This window comes from Emys orbicularis, chromosome 3 (assembly GCF_028017835.1).
Source record: "Emys orbicularis isolate rEmyOrb1 chromosome 3, rEmyOrb1.hap1, whole genome shotgun sequence".
NCBI lineage: Eukaryota > Metazoa > Chordata > Testudines > Emydidae > Emys > Emys orbicularis.
This window is the reverse complement of record NC_088685.1, coordinates 67,529,065-67,547,430: the sequence shown is the minus strand read 5'-3', so window position 1 is coordinate 67,547,430 and position 18,366 is coordinate 67,529,065. Positions and strand designations below refer to the sequence as shown.

The 18,366-nt window shown below is 43.7% G+C and overlaps 1 protein-coding gene across 2 annotated transcripts in view; it reads left to right on the top strand.

The window, feature by feature from the left end:
• Positions 1–18,366, top strand: part of ME1 (malic enzyme 1) — a 358,560-nt gene that overhangs the window by 291,755 nt on the left and 48,439 nt on the right. For both annotated transcript variants that reach the window (XM_065400345.1, XM_065400346.1), the window contains exons 8-9: positions 8,717–8,814; positions 16,682–16,795. In XM_065400345.1, coding sequence (XP_065256417.1) covers positions 8,717–8,814; positions 16,682–16,795 — 212 coding nt within the window. The remainder of the gene's footprint in view (positions 1–8,716; positions 8,815–16,681; positions 16,796–18,366) is intronic.

Below are 18,366 nucleotides of genomic sequence, written 5' to 3'. Positions count from 1 at the left end.
TCTTATTGGAGCCTACTAGGAATTCTAATCTTATACACAGACATGCTGCAATGATCTAGTACCTATGATACCGATCCAGGAATTCCAAGTATCTCTTCCGTTTCTCACCCAATCTCATCTGTTGGCCGAGATCTAGCTCCAATTGTATATTCTCCGCTCCCAAAACTGGTGAATGCAGAGAATCCGGTTTTTTAAGGTATCTACCCCATTCAGTTTAGGGAATGGGTACCAGAGAGAACACAGTATCTACCACAGTGATTCATTGAGGTCTCAGAGTACCTCTGCTCCTTCCATGGATAATAGACCAGTTCTGGTCATGACAGTTAATGTCTGATAGAGTTTCTTTATAACTGTCAAGAACACAATCAGCCGTACACCAGAGAAAAATTCTACTGTCCTCGGTGGAGCAAAGTTTCTTATCTCTATGTGCGCTGCCCACCAATAGCGAGATGAACACCAAGACTTATGAGAAGGAGGTCTGATTATCAGAGTGGTTGCTGCATCTAGAAATATTTTACTTATCATTGTCAGTTTGGTGGGCTGGTGATTGACTTCCTCATATCCGTACACAGTAAATAAAGTGCCCCTTGGCCTCTGTAGATGTCAGGATCTGGGATGTGAGGTGGTGAATGATATTTTGTAAAGCTGGCAAAGTCCTTACTATATGTTTTCCCTCCTTTTCCATTGCACTCCAGGAAAATGTTATCCGATAAAAAATAGGAATGAGAGAGTGGCAGTGATACGCTTATGTGTTTCTGGTATAGTAGAGACTATGGGTATGTCTACACTACGGGATTATTCCGATTTTACAGAAACTGATTTTTGGAAACAGATTGTATAAAGTCGAGTGCACGCGGTAACACTAAGCACATTAATTTGGCGGTGTGCGTCCATGTACTGAGGCTAGCGTCGACTTCCAGAGCGTTGCACTGTGGGTAGCTATCCCATAGCTATCCATAGTTCCCGCAGCCTCCCCCACCCATTGGAATTCTGCTTTGAGATCCCAATGCCTGATGGGGCAAAAAACATTGTCGCTGGTGGTTCTGGGTACAGCCTCACCCCTCCCTCCATGAAAGCAACGGCAGACAACCGTTTCGCGCCTTTTTTCCTGGGTGGACACTGCACTGCGGACGCCATACCACGTCAAGCATGGAGCCCACTCAGCTCAAGACAGCAGTCATGAACGTTGTAAACACCTCGCGCATTCTCGTGCAGTTTATGCTGAACCAGGACCAGAAAAACCAGGCGAGGAGGAGGCGGCGGCGACTGCAGTGCGGCAACGAGAGTGATGAGGACATGGACATGGACACAGAATTCTCTCAAACCGTGGGCCCCGGCGCTTTGGAGATCATGTTGTTAATGGGGCAGGTTCTAGCCATGGAACGCCGATTCTGGGCCCGGGAAACAAGCACAGACTGCTGGGACCGCATAGTGTTGCAGGTCTGGGATGATTCCCAGTGGCTGCGAAACTTTCGCATGCGTAAGGGCACTTTCATGGAACTTTGTGACTTGGTTTCCCCTGCCCTGACACGCCAGAATACCAAGATGAGAGCAGCCCTCACAGTTGAGAAGCGAGTGACGATAGCCCTGTGGAAGCTTGCAACGCCAGACAGCTACCGGTCAGTCGGGAATCAATTTGGAGTGGGCAAATCTACTGTGGGGGCTGCTGTGATGCAAGTAGCCAAAGCAATCACTGAGCTGCTGCTACCAAAAGTAGTGACTCTGGGAAATGTGCAGGTCATAGTGGATGGCTTTGCTGCAATGGGTTTCCCTAACTGTGGTGGGGCGATAGATGGAACCCATATCCCTATCTTGGCACCGGAGCACCAGAGCAGCCAGTATGTAAACCGCAAGGGGTACTTTTCAATGGTGCTGCAAGCACTGGTGGATCACAAGAGACGTTTCACCAACATCAACGTGGGCTGTCCGGGAAGGGTTCATGACGCTCGCGTCTTCAGGAACACTACTCTGTTTAAACGGCTGCAGCAAGGGATTTACTTCCCAGACCAGAAAATAACCGTTGGGGATGTTGAAATGCCTATAGTTATCCTTGGGGACCCAGCCTACCCCTTAATGCCATGGCTCATGAAGCCATACACAGGCAGCCTGGACAGTAGTCAGGAGCTTTTCAACTACAGGCTGAGCAAGTGCAGAATGGTGGTAGAATGTGCATTTGGACGTTGAAAGGGACGCTGGCGCATGTTACTGACTCGCTCAGACCTCAGCCAAACCAATATTCTCATTGTTATTGCTGCTTGCTGTGTGCTCCACAATCTCTGTGAGAGTAAGGGGGAAACCTTTATGGCGGGGTGGGAGGCTGAGGCAAATCGCCTGGCCGCTGATTACGTGCAGCCATTAGATTAGAAGAGCACACCAGGAAGCGCTGCGCATCAGAGAAGCTTTGAAAACCAGTTTCATGAATGGTCAGGCTACGGTGTGAAAGTTCTGTTTGTTTCTCCTTGATGAAAACCCGCCCCCTTGACTCATTCTCTGTAAGCAACCCACCCTCCCCCTTCGATCACAGCTTCCTTTCAAAGGAAATAAAGTCACTATGGTTTAAAAATCATTTATTCTTTATTAATTGATTATAAAAAGAGGGAGAGAACTGACAAGGTAGCCCAGGTGGGGTTTGGGAGGAGGATAGGAGGGAAGGAAAAGGCCACTAAAAAAGTTCAAAGTAATGACAGCCTTTTGGTTGGGCTGTCCACTGGGGTGGAGCGGGAGGGTGCATGGAGCCTCCCCCCCCGCGTTCTTACACGTCTGGGTGAGGAGGCTATGGAACATGGTGAGGGGGGAGGGTGGTTATACAGGGGCTGCAGCGGCAGTCTGTGATCCATCTTGAGCGTCTCTCCTCTCCTCACGTTGGTCCCTTCTTTCCTCACGTTGGTCCCTCATGTCCTCACATTGGTCCCTCCTGTCCTCACATTCACTGGCCTCTTTCCTGTACTTTGAAACCGTGTCCTTCCACTCATTCAGATGAGCTCTTTCATTGCGGGTCGATTCCATGATTTCAGAGACCATTTCGTGTCTCGTCCTTTTTTTTCGCCTCCTTATCTGAGATAGCCTTCGGGACGGAGGAGGGAGGCTTGAAAAATTTGCAGCTGCGGGAGGGAGGGAAAAAAGGGAGAGAAGTATTTAAAAAGATAAATTTTACAGAACAATGCTTATACTCTTTCACGGTGAACAACACTATTCACATTACATAGCACATGTGATTTCGGTACAAGGTCGCATTTTGCATCTTAATATTGAGTGCCTGCGGCTTTGGTGTTCGAGAGCACAGATGCAGGTCCGGGCAACAGAATTCGGCTTGCATGCGACCATGGCAAGCCATTGTCTTTCGGCTTCTGTAGCCTTCAGAAAAGCAGCGCCCTGCTTTCCCACATACCAAGCAAAGCCCGTTGAGTGCTGCGGTTTTCCTGTTAACGTGCAGCAGCAGAAACCAAACTACCCCCCCCCCCGATCCAATTCTCTGGGATGATCGCTTTATCCCTCCCCCCCACTGCGTGGCTGGTATCAGGGAAGATCCCTGCAGAAACCAAACTAACCCACCCCCCCATCGCTTTACCCCTCCCCCCACTGCGTGGCTGGTATCAGGGAAGATCCCTGCCAGCCAAACGCAAAAAGCTCAGCACCAATGATCCCCCTCTCTCCCCCCCCCACCCCCGCTTGGCTAACTGCAGGGAAGGATTTCTTTTCAGCCACAGGCAAACAGCCCAGTAGGAACGGCCACCTCTGTCCCCTTAATTAAATTCCCGTATTTCAACCAGGTTACCATGAATGATATCACTCTCCTGAGGATAACACAGCGAGATAAAGAACGGATGTTGCTTGAATGCCAGCAAACACCGGGACCATACGCTGCCAGGCTTTGTCATGCAATGACAAAGATTACTTGCTGCTAGCATGGCATGGTCAAATGTCCTACCATGGAGGATGGAATAAGGCTGCACTGCCCAGAAACCTTGTGGAAAGGATTTTGGAGTACCTCCAGGAGAGCTTCATGGAGATGTCCCTGGAGGATTTCCGCTCCATCCCCAGACACTTTAACAGACTTTTCCAGTAGCTGTACTGGCCGTGAATGCATCCCAAGTCCTCAGGGCAAATTAATCATTAAAAAACGCTTGCTTTTAAACCAGGTTTTATATTTACAAAGGTACACTCACCAGAGGTCCCTTCCATGGCTTCATGGTCTGAGATAATGCCTTGGGAGGGCTGGGAGGGTACTTCAGTCAGGCTGAGAAAAAGATCCTGGCTGTTGGGGAGAATGGAGTGCTGTGTGCTCTCCGCGAGCTCGTCCTCCTCCTCCTCATCTTCCCCGTCCGCAGAATCCTCAGGCATGGCTGAGATTACCCCCGCCTCGGAATCCACAGTCAGAAGTGGGGTAGTGGTGGCGGCCCCCCCGAGAATTGCATGCAGCTCAGCATAGAAGCGGCATGTCTGCGGCTCTGCCCCGGACCTTCCGTTTGCTTCTTTGGTTTTCTGGTAGGCTTGTCTGAGCTCCTTAACTTTCACGCAGCACTGTAGTGAGTCCCTATTGTGGCCTCTCTCCATCATGCCCTTGGAGATTTTTTCAAAAGTTTTGGCATTTCGTCTTTTGGAACGTAGTTCTGCTAGCACGGAATCCTCTCCCCATATAGCGATCAGATCCAGTACCTCCCATACGGTCTATGCTGGTGCTCTTTTTCGATTCTCGGACTGCATGGTTACCTGTGCTGATGAGCTCTGCGTGGTCACCTTTGCTCTCCATGCTGGGCAAACAGGAAATGAAATTCAAAAGTTCGCGGGGCTTTTCCTGTCTACCTGGCCAGTGCATCCGAGTTCAGATTGCTGTCCAGAGCGGTCACAATGGTGCACCGTGGGATAGCTCCCGGAGGCCAATACCTTCGAATTGCGGCCACACTAACCCTAATTCGAAATGGCAATACCAATTTCAGCGCTACTCCCCTCGTCAGGGAGGAGTACAGATATAGATATTAAGAGCCCTTTATATCGAAGTAAAGGGCTTCATTGTGTGGACGGGTGCAGGGTTAATTCGGTTTAACACTGCTAAATTAGAGAGAAACTCCTAGTGTAGACCAGTGTAGATGTGTCTAACACTCATTGTAATAAACTGTGCTTGCTGTACTTTTACCTCATACAAAATTCCCCAGTCCAGATTAGCCCAGATTTGTTGACTTTGAGGGCATACTGCAGAGTTCATTTGTTTCACCTGGCCTTTGAGGAGAAGTAGAGGGAATGAGGTACAGACTACATACAGGGCTGCTAGTATTTATTTATGTGTTGCTGCTTGGCAGAAGTGTGAGATGCTTGCAATGTATTATGTTTTTGTAATTGTAAATAGTTGGGAGATCACTCAGAGCCATGGGCACCTTTTAATTTCTTCTAAGTCAAAATGAAATAAAATCCATAAAAATAAACCTATCATCCTCCACTTTGTTTGTTTCACTCTCCTATTGTATTTTGTTGTAACCTAGATTGTAAACTCTTTGGGGCAGGGACTGTCTTTTTAGTAAGCATTTCTACAGTGCCTAAAGCAACAGAGTCTCAATCTGTGATTACGAAACTTAGGCTCTGCCCTAAAACACACACTAATAATAAGAAGTAATAATATGCTAACATGCTTCTGGCTCAGGGCTGCTGCTGATAGCAGTAAAAGGAACTGCAACAGAAACTTGGGAAGATTACAAACAACTCAGTAAAGTAGGGTTTGCTTCCAAATTTCGCACCTGTGATGTTCGAGTGGGTTAGAATTTAGCTGTAATAGGGGATTTATCCTCTCTGCTAGAAAACTCTGTTTCAGCATGTTAACTTTCACAACTGCTTACAACCCCCCCTGAAAAATGCCATGTTCTGTTGTCAAAACTTTCAGAGTTTATTTTTCCATAGTCTTTGTGATGGCATAGAATAGCAGTAGAGTTCTGCTCATATTCTGGAATATTCACAAGATCATTTTATGTTTTGGCACTTGCCTGGTGCAGATTGTGTTTTGATTGTCTTTCCAGAAACTGCAGCTGATGTGCACGGTGAAATTTAAGGTCATACCATTAGTCACAGCAGTTCCGGTTAAACAAATCTGCTATTCACACTGACATTTTTTCCCCTTTTCATGAAGAACAAATAAGGCAAACTGCTGAAGAGGAGTGATGACAGTTACTGCCAACAACAAAGAATGATAGTGAGCTGGCTACTCTAATAGAACTAGATCATTATCATTTTACAGAAAAATGGCTGAAGAAAACAGAAGTGGAGTTCTTTTACAATAGTTTGTTTAAAACTGTTGTCCTTTTGTAAAATTAATAAGAAATGTAATACCTCAGATCTTAGTACATTACTACAGTGACACCTATTTGTGCCACTTTAATTAGAAAGCTATCGATAATCATACTGTACAATACATGCAAAAATGCCCAGGGCAAAAATGTAAAATATTACTATAATAGTATAATTTTGAAAACTCCTAACTTTTTCATTTAAAATAGAGGATTACAGGGAAAACAGAATTCACTAGAGGTTACCAGCTGTAATTGGTACACCAGCAATGCATAATTATAGTTTGAAACTCAGTAGATTTGCCTGCCTAGTGTCTTAGCAGCAGAGTGTCAGGCACTCTGATAAGTAGAATCCCAGCATTCTGGTATGTTCACATCATACACACAGAGAAACTAGGGAAAAAATATTCTAAATACTCTTGTTATGTTGCTAGAAGGTTGCACTGTAACACTACTTTATTTCCTAGAATTCAAAACAAGAACCCCAAAACAGGCTGCTCCCTAAGGCAGCAAGGCACAACTCACCTTACCTTGCTTACAACTGATTTTTTTTTCCAGACTGATTCATCTCTTGTGTTTCCAACCTCAAAACTTGTGTTTTCGCTGATCACGTGTGAACAGTAGCCCAAAAATTACCAAATGACAGTGTGCTTCAAAAAGCCCAATTTTTTGACATTTAAAAAGAAATCACTGAGATTGGCAACACTGTCCAGCAGCTGCTGTTCACTCACATGTGGGCCTTTTCTCGGTTTATTCAGTGCCCCTGCATCCCCATTGGCTGCTTCCCCACCCCATTTGATACATCCTATGGTCAACAAGAAGCCCCTCTTTGGGGTGGCCTGCTCTGTTCCCAGTAGCACATATGCCACGTGGCTTCTGCTGGCCAGTGGAGGCGGATTTGCTCCAGTTGCCTGTAGCTCAGTTGCTGCTCATTCAAAAGGCTATCAGATAACTGCAAACATAAGAATGGCCATACTGGGTCAGACCAAGGGTCCATCCAGCCCAGCATCCTGTCTGCAGACAGTGGCCAATGCCAGGTGCCCCAGAGGGAGTGAACCTAACAGGTAATGATCAAGTCATCTCTCTCCTGCCATCCATCTCCACCCTCTGACAAACAGAGTCTAGGGACACCATTCCTTACCCATCCTGGCTAATAGCCATTAATGAACTTAACCTCCATGAATTTATCTAGTTCTCTTTAAACCCTGTTATAGTCCTAGCTTTCACAACCTCCTCAGGCAAGGAGTTCCATAGGTTGACTGTGCGCTGTGTGAAGAAGAACTTCCTTTTATTTGTTTTAAAGCTGCTGCCCATTAATTTCATTTGGTGGCCCCTAGTTCTTATATTATGGGAACAAGTAAATAACTTTTCCCTATTCACTTTCTCCACACCACTCATGATTTTATATACCTCTATCATATCCCCCCTTAGTCTCCTCTTTTCCAAGCTGAAAAGTCCTAGCCTCTTTAACCTCTCCTCATATGGGACCCGTTCCAAACCCCTAATGATTTTAGTTGCCCTTCTCTGAACCTTTTCTAATGCCAGTATATCTTTTTTGAGATGAGGAGACCAGATCTGTACGCAGTATTCAAGATGTGGGCGTACCATGGATTTATATAAGGTCAATAAGATATTCTCCGTCTATTCTCTATCCCTTTTTAAATTATTTCTAACATCCTGTTTGCTTTTTGGACTGCCGCTGCACACTGCGTGAATGTCTTCAGAGAACTATCCACGATGACTCCAAGATCTCTTTCCTGATTAGTTGTAGCTAAATTAGCCCCCAGCATATTGTATGTATAGCTGGGGTTATTTTTCCCAATGTGCATTACTTTACATTTATCCACATTAAATTTCATTTGCCATTTTCTTGCCCAATCACTTAGTTTTGTGAGATCTTCTTGAAGTTCTTCACAGTCTGCTTTGGTCTTAACTATCTTGAGCAGTTTGGTATCGTCTGCAAACTTTGCCACCTCACTGTTTACCCCTTTCTCCAGATCATTTATGAATAAGTTGAATAGGATTGGTCCTAGGAGCTCTTGCCTCATTTAGTGTGCATCCTGCCAATGGGAGTTGGCATTTCCCATTACTGGCCATGTCTCATCTTGCTCAGCTCCTGAGATCTGATCAAACGACTCTCGGCACTAGGTGGTGTGGTTGGTAACATAGAGTACATGCTAACACAGCTGAGGTTAGAATCAAGATCATAATCTTTTTTATTTTACTTTATTCTGAAGTTATTCTTAGTTTTGTTTATCTCTTTGATTTAATAAAAACAAAATAAAGCAAAACAAACAAGACTCCCAATCTATATTGTAATTGCTAACTCTCAAGTATTTGCATCTTTTAGCTATATGAATGCTTTGAAATCATTGATAATTTTTACTTAAAGCTTTGCAATTACTATTTCAAGAGTAGTCAAAAGAATTCATTTTGTATTTCAGGAACAGCGGCTGTGGCTGTTGCAGGTCTTCTAGCAGCTCTGCGTATCACTGAGAACAAGCTGTCAGATCACACTATACTGTTCCAGGGAGCTGGAGAGGTATCTTTATTATACAGCAAGGAAGCTTCTCATGTGAAAACCTTGCTTTTATTTCAGAACAAGTTACATGTATCTGATCCATAAGAGGATACTTATTAGGTTAAATAATAACAATCACCTGCAAAAAAATTATTTTCTTCAAATGTAAACTTTGTTGAAACTCCTTTAGTTTATCTGATCAAGATGGATATTTTCATAGGATGCTTTGGGCAAATGATAGTCCGCTATTAAAACATCAAGTTCTTCTTTGAATGATAGCCCCTATGTGTATTTCACGTTTGGGTACCCATGAGCACCATGCACTTGAGTCTGGAATTTTTTACAATCAGTATTCATTGGCCCACATATGCTCAGTAGCTCTTGTTGTGCGCTGAACTGAGGGCATAAAGGTTGCTGCATGCCATTGCCTCTCCAGTTCATTCTTACTGCTGCATGGTCTGAATCTTTGGTGTCCTGAGATTCGTTTCTATTATGCCATTGCCGTAAATATATTGTATTTTTGTATATAATTGTTTTAGTAGTTTTTATATTGCAGCATAGTAGATAGTTATTTCCCCCCTTTTCTTCCCCAGGGAATATTCTCCTCCCCCCATCCCCAAGAATGCTGGGATGATGCCAGGGTTCTGGGGTTCAAAAACTGCTTCTTGCCCTCAATTCTTTTCTGTGCCCAACGAACATCAACACTGCTTCTGTTGCCTGGGGAAGGCTCACATTTCAGCCAAGTGCAGCATCTGCCACTCCTTTCCCCCCAGAAGTTGTGAGGGTCAGGAACTGAGGCTAATCTGATGGAGAAGGCAATGAGACCCCAATCAGGTCCAGGCTGGGGACTGACCCCATACATCAATCTAAGCAAGTAGGCAGTGCCTCTTCGAGCACAAGCTCAGAAATAGAGGCTAAGAGTTCTAAGAAAAGCTTCCCATGGAAGTAAGGGGTACTGTGTTAGGGTGTCTACCTCACACGAGGTCTGAAGGGGTATATTAGGCCAATTAACCTGTAGGTTGTACCTGGAGGAAAGGTAAGGTGTGCTAAAGCCTAATTGCTGATGAAATCCAGCTGGGGAAGGACCTAGGCGGCATTTATAAAGAGAGGAATTTCGCAATAGATGGGGACTGCAATGAGGTAAGCCTGCAGTCACGCTCCCTGATACAAGGGGGAGAACAGAAGACTGAGAAAGAGCAGGGTAGGGAGCAGTCCAGGGAAGGAACAGTACATTCTGAGAGGGATAGACCTGAGCTGCTAGTTTGAGGGTCTCTGGATCGTAACCCAAAATAAACAGGGAGAGCTCATGTTCCCCTACCAGTCACTTCAGGAGCAGTGCAAGCAGCTCAGTGGATATGGAGAGGGCCTGAGTCTTTGAGGAAGGAGATTATGATAATACTTAGGAAGGGGAGGATGATGGTGACTTGGCCAGAGGGCTAAGCCACAAAGGAGAGGCTCTGCAGCTCCTGACCAGAACAATGGGTTGAGTGTTCCCCTCACAGGGTGCGGACAGTGGTGAGCTAATTCCCCAGATGAGCCATGAAGAGGTGCCACTGAGCAGTAAGTAGCCAAGCCCGACTCCGTTACAGGCACTCTCATAGACGTAGGGACAAACCATCTTGGTCCAAGATTGCCCTGAAGAGAAAGGAAGCTTCCCTGATCCCATCAAAGTCAGGAGAACCTGCGTGTATGGGCGTTAAGGACTTAAGCCCGAGTAAATCTTCTTGGCAGGAGAAAGTGGCACGCAAGGATATGTATCTGCTGGTCTGGCATCGATTTCAATGGTAAAGCCTCAAGATAAACAGCTTCTTGTGTTCCCATCCACATCTAGAGCTGTTGTTGTACCTACAGCAACACGTCTCCAGATGGATCCAACTTCCCCGTGACCAGGGAAACTCTGGTTTCGACTACTCCACCAGGGCGAACTGAGGTTATCTCCCGAGAGGACATATTTGCTGTCCCTTACCCACATTCACTCCTCTTATCAGGACCATCTCTATTCAGGTATGTTGTTACACCAGAGGAAGAGACTATCCCAAGGATTCGGAGTAATTTTCCTATCTCATCCACCAGCGTCCATACACAGCTATCAGTACCATCAGTTATACTGGTAGTCCAGGATCTGGCCTTTTCTTCCAGTGAGTCGGAAGCTACACAGGAGGCCCTGCAGCTCCGCGTAAAGGTGGCCCTGGACAGAAGCCCTAGAAGATCAGGATGCTGGCCTGCAGCCAGACATGATTAGACAAGAGACAAGTGGTACTTTATGCCATGGAGTCCTCTCCCGCCAGTTGATCCATCCTACTGGAGGCTGTGGAAGCCCTACTCTGGACACCTGGGATTGGTGCATAAGTCTTATTTATCATTGACCATCTATCCCCAACCATACCTGTCGAGTATTTTGAGGAAGGTGGTGAGCTGGTTCTGATAGTTCTGGGAGCGATTTCATCGTCTTCACCAGATGAGGCAATTACTCCATCTTCTCTGTCTCTGCCAGATCACCAATATCAGGAGCTCATGCATAAGATGGTATCAGTGCTGGAGATTGAGCATGAGGAAGTCCAGGAGCCTCAGCACAGATTAGTAGACATTTTTCAGCCATCCGGTCCAGGTTGAGTGGCCCTCCCCATCAATGAGGCCATCACGGACCCAGCAAAAGACAGTTTGGCACACTCCTGCTTCTTGTGCTCCTATTCCTAAGAGGGCCAAGAAGTGTTACTTTGTTTCATCTAGGGAGGGAGAGTTTTTATTCTTACCCCCATAGCCTAACTCCTTGATGGTGCAGGTGGCTACAGAGAGATCCAAGCAGCAACACCTCAAGGCTACTCCTTCTGATAAGGGACACAAGCAGGTCGACTTCCTGGGGAGAAAAGTCTTCTTTTTCACCTTCCTCCAACTCAAGATCTCAAATTATCAGGCCCTCTTTGCCAAATACGATTTTACCAGTTTCTAAATTTTAAGGACAAGCTCCATGCGAAGGATAGAGCCCACTTCTAGGCATTAACAGAAAAAGGCAAATTGGTGGCCAAGACTTCCACCCAGGCAGTGCTGGATGTGGCAGATATTGTGTCTAGGGGAATGTTACAGCCATTGCTATGAGAAGAGACTTGTGGTTAATTCTCAAGTTTCCCTTGAGAGGTTCACAGTGCCATCCAGGATCTGCCCTTTGATGCTATCAATCTGTTCCATAAGAAAACAGATGAATCTCTCCACTCCCTCAAGGACTCGAGGACAACTCTTTGCTCACTTGGCATCTATACCCGTCCCCAAGAGAAAACATCACACACAGGGGTAGAGGGTGAGGCTGCCTCCTCAGCCTTTTTATCATCAACGTCCTGGGGAGCCATCAAGTAAAGACAGAAGATTTGTAAGCCCAGGAACCCAGCCTCTGCAACGTCCACCACCACATCTTACTCTAACCTTCAGTCAAAGTTTCTTTTGGCAGGACTGTCTAGACCTGCATCCCTTTCTTGAATCCTCTTCATTCTCTGCCTCAGCTTTTTGGAAGTTGCCTTATCTAATTTGCTGACAACTGGAGGGCCTTAACTACTGATAAATGGGTACTAGAAGTTATTCACGGTGCTAGCTGATCAAATTTCAGGCAAATCCTACCCAGAAACACCCTTCCCACTTCCCTTTCAGGGATCACTCTCACAAGGAGATTCTCTGACGGGAATTGGACTCACTTCTCTAGGGAGCCATAGAAAGGGTTTCACCTCAATATCACACATCAGTTACACCCCTTACATCCTGATGCCCAAGAAAAATGTGAGGTGGAGGCCGATGCTCAACCTACGAACGCTGAACGTTTTCATTTGAAAACTAAAATTCCACATGTTCTCTTTGACATCAGTAATTGCCTCTTCAGAGGAAGGTATGTGGTTCATGGCTCTTGACATGGAAGACATACTTTCAAATAGACATTCATCCATCCCACAGATTCCTCTTCGGTCAAGACCATTACCAATGCAGAGTCCTCCCCTTTGGACTGACCAGAGCACCAGGGTCTTACCCTGTTTTTTCAGTAGTGGCAGCTTTGGTGAGAAGAGGGGGATTTACTGTGTTCCCATACCTTGACAATTGGCTTCTGATGGGCAGCTCCTATGAAGAAATCCAGCAGGCAACCAAATTTCTGTCAGTCTGCTGCCTTGCCTAAGCGTCTACCTCAACCACAAAAAAATCCACATTTACCTCCATGAGGTCCATAAACTTCATAGGTCGATGTTGGACTCAACCACATCAAGAGCTTATCTACCTCTTGAGAGGTTTCAGGCCATGAGTGCTCTCACACACCAAGTCACCATCAGACTCTGCACTTCAATCAGAACTTTCCTTTCCCTTCTTGATGGGCGTCATGCACACACATGATGCCATTTACCAGGTTTTATCTTCATTGCCTACAAGACTGGCTTCCCTCCGTGTACTCACCAGAGTGGGGCAACATCAACAACAAGGTGACAATTCCGTCCAAGGTTTTGGACTTTCTCGTAAGGTGGACAAAGGCGGAGAAAGTTTGGTGGGGATCCCTTTCCTCACTCTGACTCCCAAGGCAACCATCATTACTGATGCCTCCCTCTTAGGTACGGGTGCTCATAAGGGTGATCATATGGTACAGGACATCTGGACCCCTCAGCAGTCCAGAATGCATATCAGTATACTAGAACTCAGGGCAGTCCATCGAGCCTGCAATGTCTTCTTCCTACTAATCCGATCCAAGCACATCCAAATAATGTCAGACAACATGGTTAGTAGTGATCAGACGACTAACATAATGAACAGCAGTGTAAATGGGGTAGGATCTGAGGATAAAATAGGGAACAAATAATAAGGTGATAAGTAACAGCCAACATGGATTTGTCAAGAACAAATTGTGTCAAACCAACCTAATATCCTCATTTGACAGGGTAATAGGCCTTATGGATGGGGGGAAGCAGTAGATGTGATATCTCTCTACTTTAGTAAGGCTTTTGATACTGTCTCACCTGACCTTCTCATAAACAAACTAGGGAAATATAGCCTAGAAGAATCTAACATAAGGTGAATGCACAACTGGTTGGAAAACTATATTCAGAAAGTAGTTATCAATGGTTCACAGTGAAGCAGGATGGCACATCAAGTGGGGCCCTGCAGTGATCTGTCCTGGGTCCAGTTCTATTCAATATCTTTATAAATGATTTGGATAATGACATAGAGAGAACCCTTATAAAGTTTGAGGATGATACTCAGCTGAGAGGGATTGCAAGTGCTGTGGAGGATAGGGTTAGTAGAATTCAGAATGATCTTGACAAAATGGTTTGAAGTAAACAGGATGAAACTTAATAAGGACAAATGCAAAGTACACCACTTAGGAAGGAACAATCAGTTGCACATATACAAAATGGGAAATCACTGCCTCGGAAGGAGTACTGTGGAAAAGGATCTGGGGATTATAGTGGATCACAAACTACAGATGAGTCAACAAACATTTTGGAACGTATTTGCAGAAGTGTGAGGAGAGGGCAGCTCCTATGAAGAAATCCAGCGGGCAACCCAATTTCTGATCAGTCTGTGCCTTGCCTAAGTGTCTACCTCAACCACATTCTTTCACTCTACTCAGCACTGATAAGACCTCAACTGGAGTACTGTGTCCAGTTCTGGGCACCACACTTCGCTAAAGATGTGGACAAATTGGAGAAAGTCCAGAGGAACAGTAACTAAAATGATTAAAGATCTAGAAAACAGGACCTACAAGGAAAGATTGAAAAAACTGGGTTTGTTTAGTTTGTAGAAGAGAAGACTGAGGAAGTACATGATAACAGTCTTCAAGTATATAAGAAGTTGTTATAAAGAGGAAGGTGATAATGTGGAATAGTTCTCCTTATACACTGAGGACAGGATAAGAAGCAATGGGCTTAAATTGCAGCAAGGGAGATTTAGGTTAGAAATTAGGAAAAACTTCCTAACTGTCAGGGTAGTCAAGCATTGGAACAAATTACCCAGGGAGGTTGTAGAATCTTGGATTTGGAAGTTTTTGAGAACAGGTTAGACAAACACCTGTGAGGAATGGTCTAGTCTAGATAATACTTAGTCCTCCCTCAGTACAGGGGACTGGACTAGATGACCTACTGCGATCCCTTCCAGTCCTACATTTCTATGATTATTCTGACTTTAACGGAAAATAAAGCCACTAGCACCTACCAGATCAGATCAGGCCCACATAGAGCATCAGGATCTGCATCTGTGATTTGAATGTATTGGAGACTTTAGAGATGCTTTCAACCTTGATGCACAGAGATCATTCCCCAGCTTTTGCTCCATATTGAGCAAATGGAAGAATCTCTGGTTAAATATTTTTCTGTTTAGCACTGTCATTGTGCTTGGTGCTGTACAAATGCAATGGAAGACACAATCTCTGTCCCTATGAGTTTATTCAGAATAAAACTATATATTTCTAAAGCAAAACCCCAAACAATAAACTGTTGTTGGGCAGGAAAAGGGGGCGCCATTTGATTCTCAATGAAATTGCATAGTGAAGAACAAGAAGCAAACTGGTTAGTGTTTCTATTGGGTTGATATTCAAAATTATTCAGTATTCTATTGGGTTTTTTGTGATATAATTCAAAAGAAATATAACTAGAATCCAGTAATAATACATGCATCTGGACAAAGAATTGAAAAATGGAACTTTTTTCCGGGAGAACAGTCAACAGTCTACAATTACAGAATACATGAGTAGTAGATAAGAGAAGATATGCCTTCTTGATGGGCACTTTTAAGGATGATTTGAAATCCAAATACTAATGAGATTGTACATTACTTAATAAAGTGCAGTATGTGTTGTGTAGGTTCTTGAAATTTAAAACAAAAATAAAGGTTTTCTATAGGAAAATAAAAATCATACTGCATTATCAAAGATGTTGGAATAAATGTTAAAACTCATCTTAAAAAAATCAATGTTAGTATTTATTTTCAATAGTGTCCACAATGTGCAAAGAGCTGTATAAACACAAAAGAAAGCGTGGTCACATCAGTCAAAATTTAACCAGTGTACTTTGGATTCTATAAAATACTATTTAAATTGTTATTCTTTAAAAGGAATCTTGAATATCGTTTGGGTTTGTTTGTTTGTTTGTTTTATATTAGCTTTGGGTTTATTTTATTTATTTATTTATATTTATTTTTGCTGTTTAAACTGTGTTGTGAAAACCAGATAATCATGTAAGGTTAGTGAATTCTTCTTCAATAATTAATGCGTTTGTGCCTGAATGCTACCTAAGCAGAACTGAAACATCTTCTAATCTGAGCTTGAACACCTAATAAAGTCTGAATATCTCAAACCCTACTTGAGTTACAGTCTGTACCACATTGTACGTACCACATAAGTAATCATCTGCTTCTCCCTGGCTTTCTCCATTGTCTAGATAATACATGTGTTGGGTTGCAGTGCTCAGAGACCATATTCACTTCAGTACCACCCCTGCACTCCACTCTATACAAATATATAGGGCTGATTTTAAAAAAATTCAATAAACTTATTTTTATTCAAACCAAACTTTATTGGTGGTAGTAGAGTAGTCACATGGGGTTCTGATTCTATATCATATTTTATTGTCTAATGTAAAAAGCAGATTCCATTAATTATGTGAGGAGGAGAAGAAGCGTAAACATAATAAAACTCAGCCATGAATCTGACTCTTTGTTTTTTATATGATGTCTATCACCACCATATCTAGCATTGTAAAAGATAAATTTTCTGGTGTTTTAAATTTATGAAAATATCATTGTAAAGCTTTAATTGTTACTGAAATTAACAGTTTTAAAGTAATAGAAAAAAATAGTATCATATGTTGTTGCATTCTCTTTCTTTTCCTGTTTCATATATTCATTTTCTTTTCCCCTGTCTCCTTTTAAGGCTGCCCTTGGGATAGCAAATCTGATTATTATGGCTATGCAAAAAGAAGGGACACCTGAACATGAGGCCATCAAAAAGATATGGATGGTTGACTCAAAAGGATTAATAGTTAAGGTAATACAACATTTTTCATTGCTATAAGTGCAGTGCTAAAATTATTCTCATCACTCTGCATCAGCCAGATGCAGAAACAGCTTTATGGATATGATGAAGCTATTAACTATCTTTTCTAATACCTACATACTTAACATTTCTAGGTATAGGTCTGTCAAATTCTGATCAGTTCGAAGGTGCAATCCAGACCAGTAAGGGATGTGTTACTGTCTGCCCTGTAACCCTGGGTGTTTCACAGTGCTTTTCTTCTGTAGCTTCCAACCTGGGCCGCTCACAAGCAGCCTACCAGCATGCAGGTCACACCCTAAGTGTTTGTGTGCTAGACAGCCCAGGTTCAGCAGCTCTGACACTAGCAGCGTTTCTACGGCTTCATAGCTCTGTGCTGGCTTCCACCAGCCTTGGTTACTACTAGCAGAGTGACCCCCAACACACTCCCAGTCCTGAATTTTCCCAAAACTGTGCCTTCTGCAATGTCCAGCCCGCTCCTGGACAGTTCAGAGAAGTAATATGGTTAATTCGTTCCTCTAAAGACACAAATAAAGATCACAGCTTATTAACTTAACTGCGGTGAATACACCCTTCCCTTTAAACACCGCTCTGAGTTGGTTCATAATAAAATAAAACAAACATGTTATCAATAGGACATAGGTTAAATGATGCTAAGTAAAAGAAATAAAGGGTTACAAGGAAATAAAAGTGAAAACATGCATTTAAAAGTCTAAAAATTAATTTAGCTAGTTACAGGCCTTGTTCTAGATGTGTTACCAGTCATTCTCCTTCCCAGCCATGGCTGACTTTCTCTCAGTCAGGACCTTCCACAAAGGTAGAGGGTGCTGGTTTCCCTTTTCTTCTTAGGTGAAAGATCTTTGCCTAAGCTGGTTTCTCACCTATATTCAGTTCCATAGACTTCAACACCACTCCACACCTCTCCCTTGCTTGAAGGACCCATCTTTCTCAGCTTGCAGGAACTCTGGCCTCTTGTGTCTGTCTAGTGATGAATGCCAAAGCTGGCTTCTGTCTTTTCTTACATCTTCCAAAGGTCAATTAACTTGTTTCAAGAGGCAGGATAACCTCATGCTCGTTTTCCGTTCTTGTGGGCATCCCATCCCCCTGTACAATTTCTATGTAAATGGGGCTTTCATTGTTTCTGATCGCACCAGGCTTACTTTACATTGGAAACAGTTAGATAGCTGTGACAGTTCCTCCTGCATGGGTAGACTGTACAGCCTAATATCCAGGAGTATCTAGAATTCCTGATGTAGTGTTAGTACATACATTTCACAGTGATATTAATTACCAGTGTCATTAGTTTTCAGAAAAGACCTCATTCTATATACTTTTATAATGCAGTAATATTGTATACAATCAGTTGATTCAGTTGCTTAACAGGTGAGGTTCAGCTCCTGTCTTGATAGACCAGTAAATGTTTGATATGGATTCTTCTGAGGTTACCCCTCAAAGTAAAGTTTATTCAAGCTGTGAGGAAGGTGACATGGAGTCTGGTGGTAAAGGAAGCTTCATGCTCTTTCTTCTCCCATTTGTTAGCTAATAGGTTTATTTACCCAATGTGT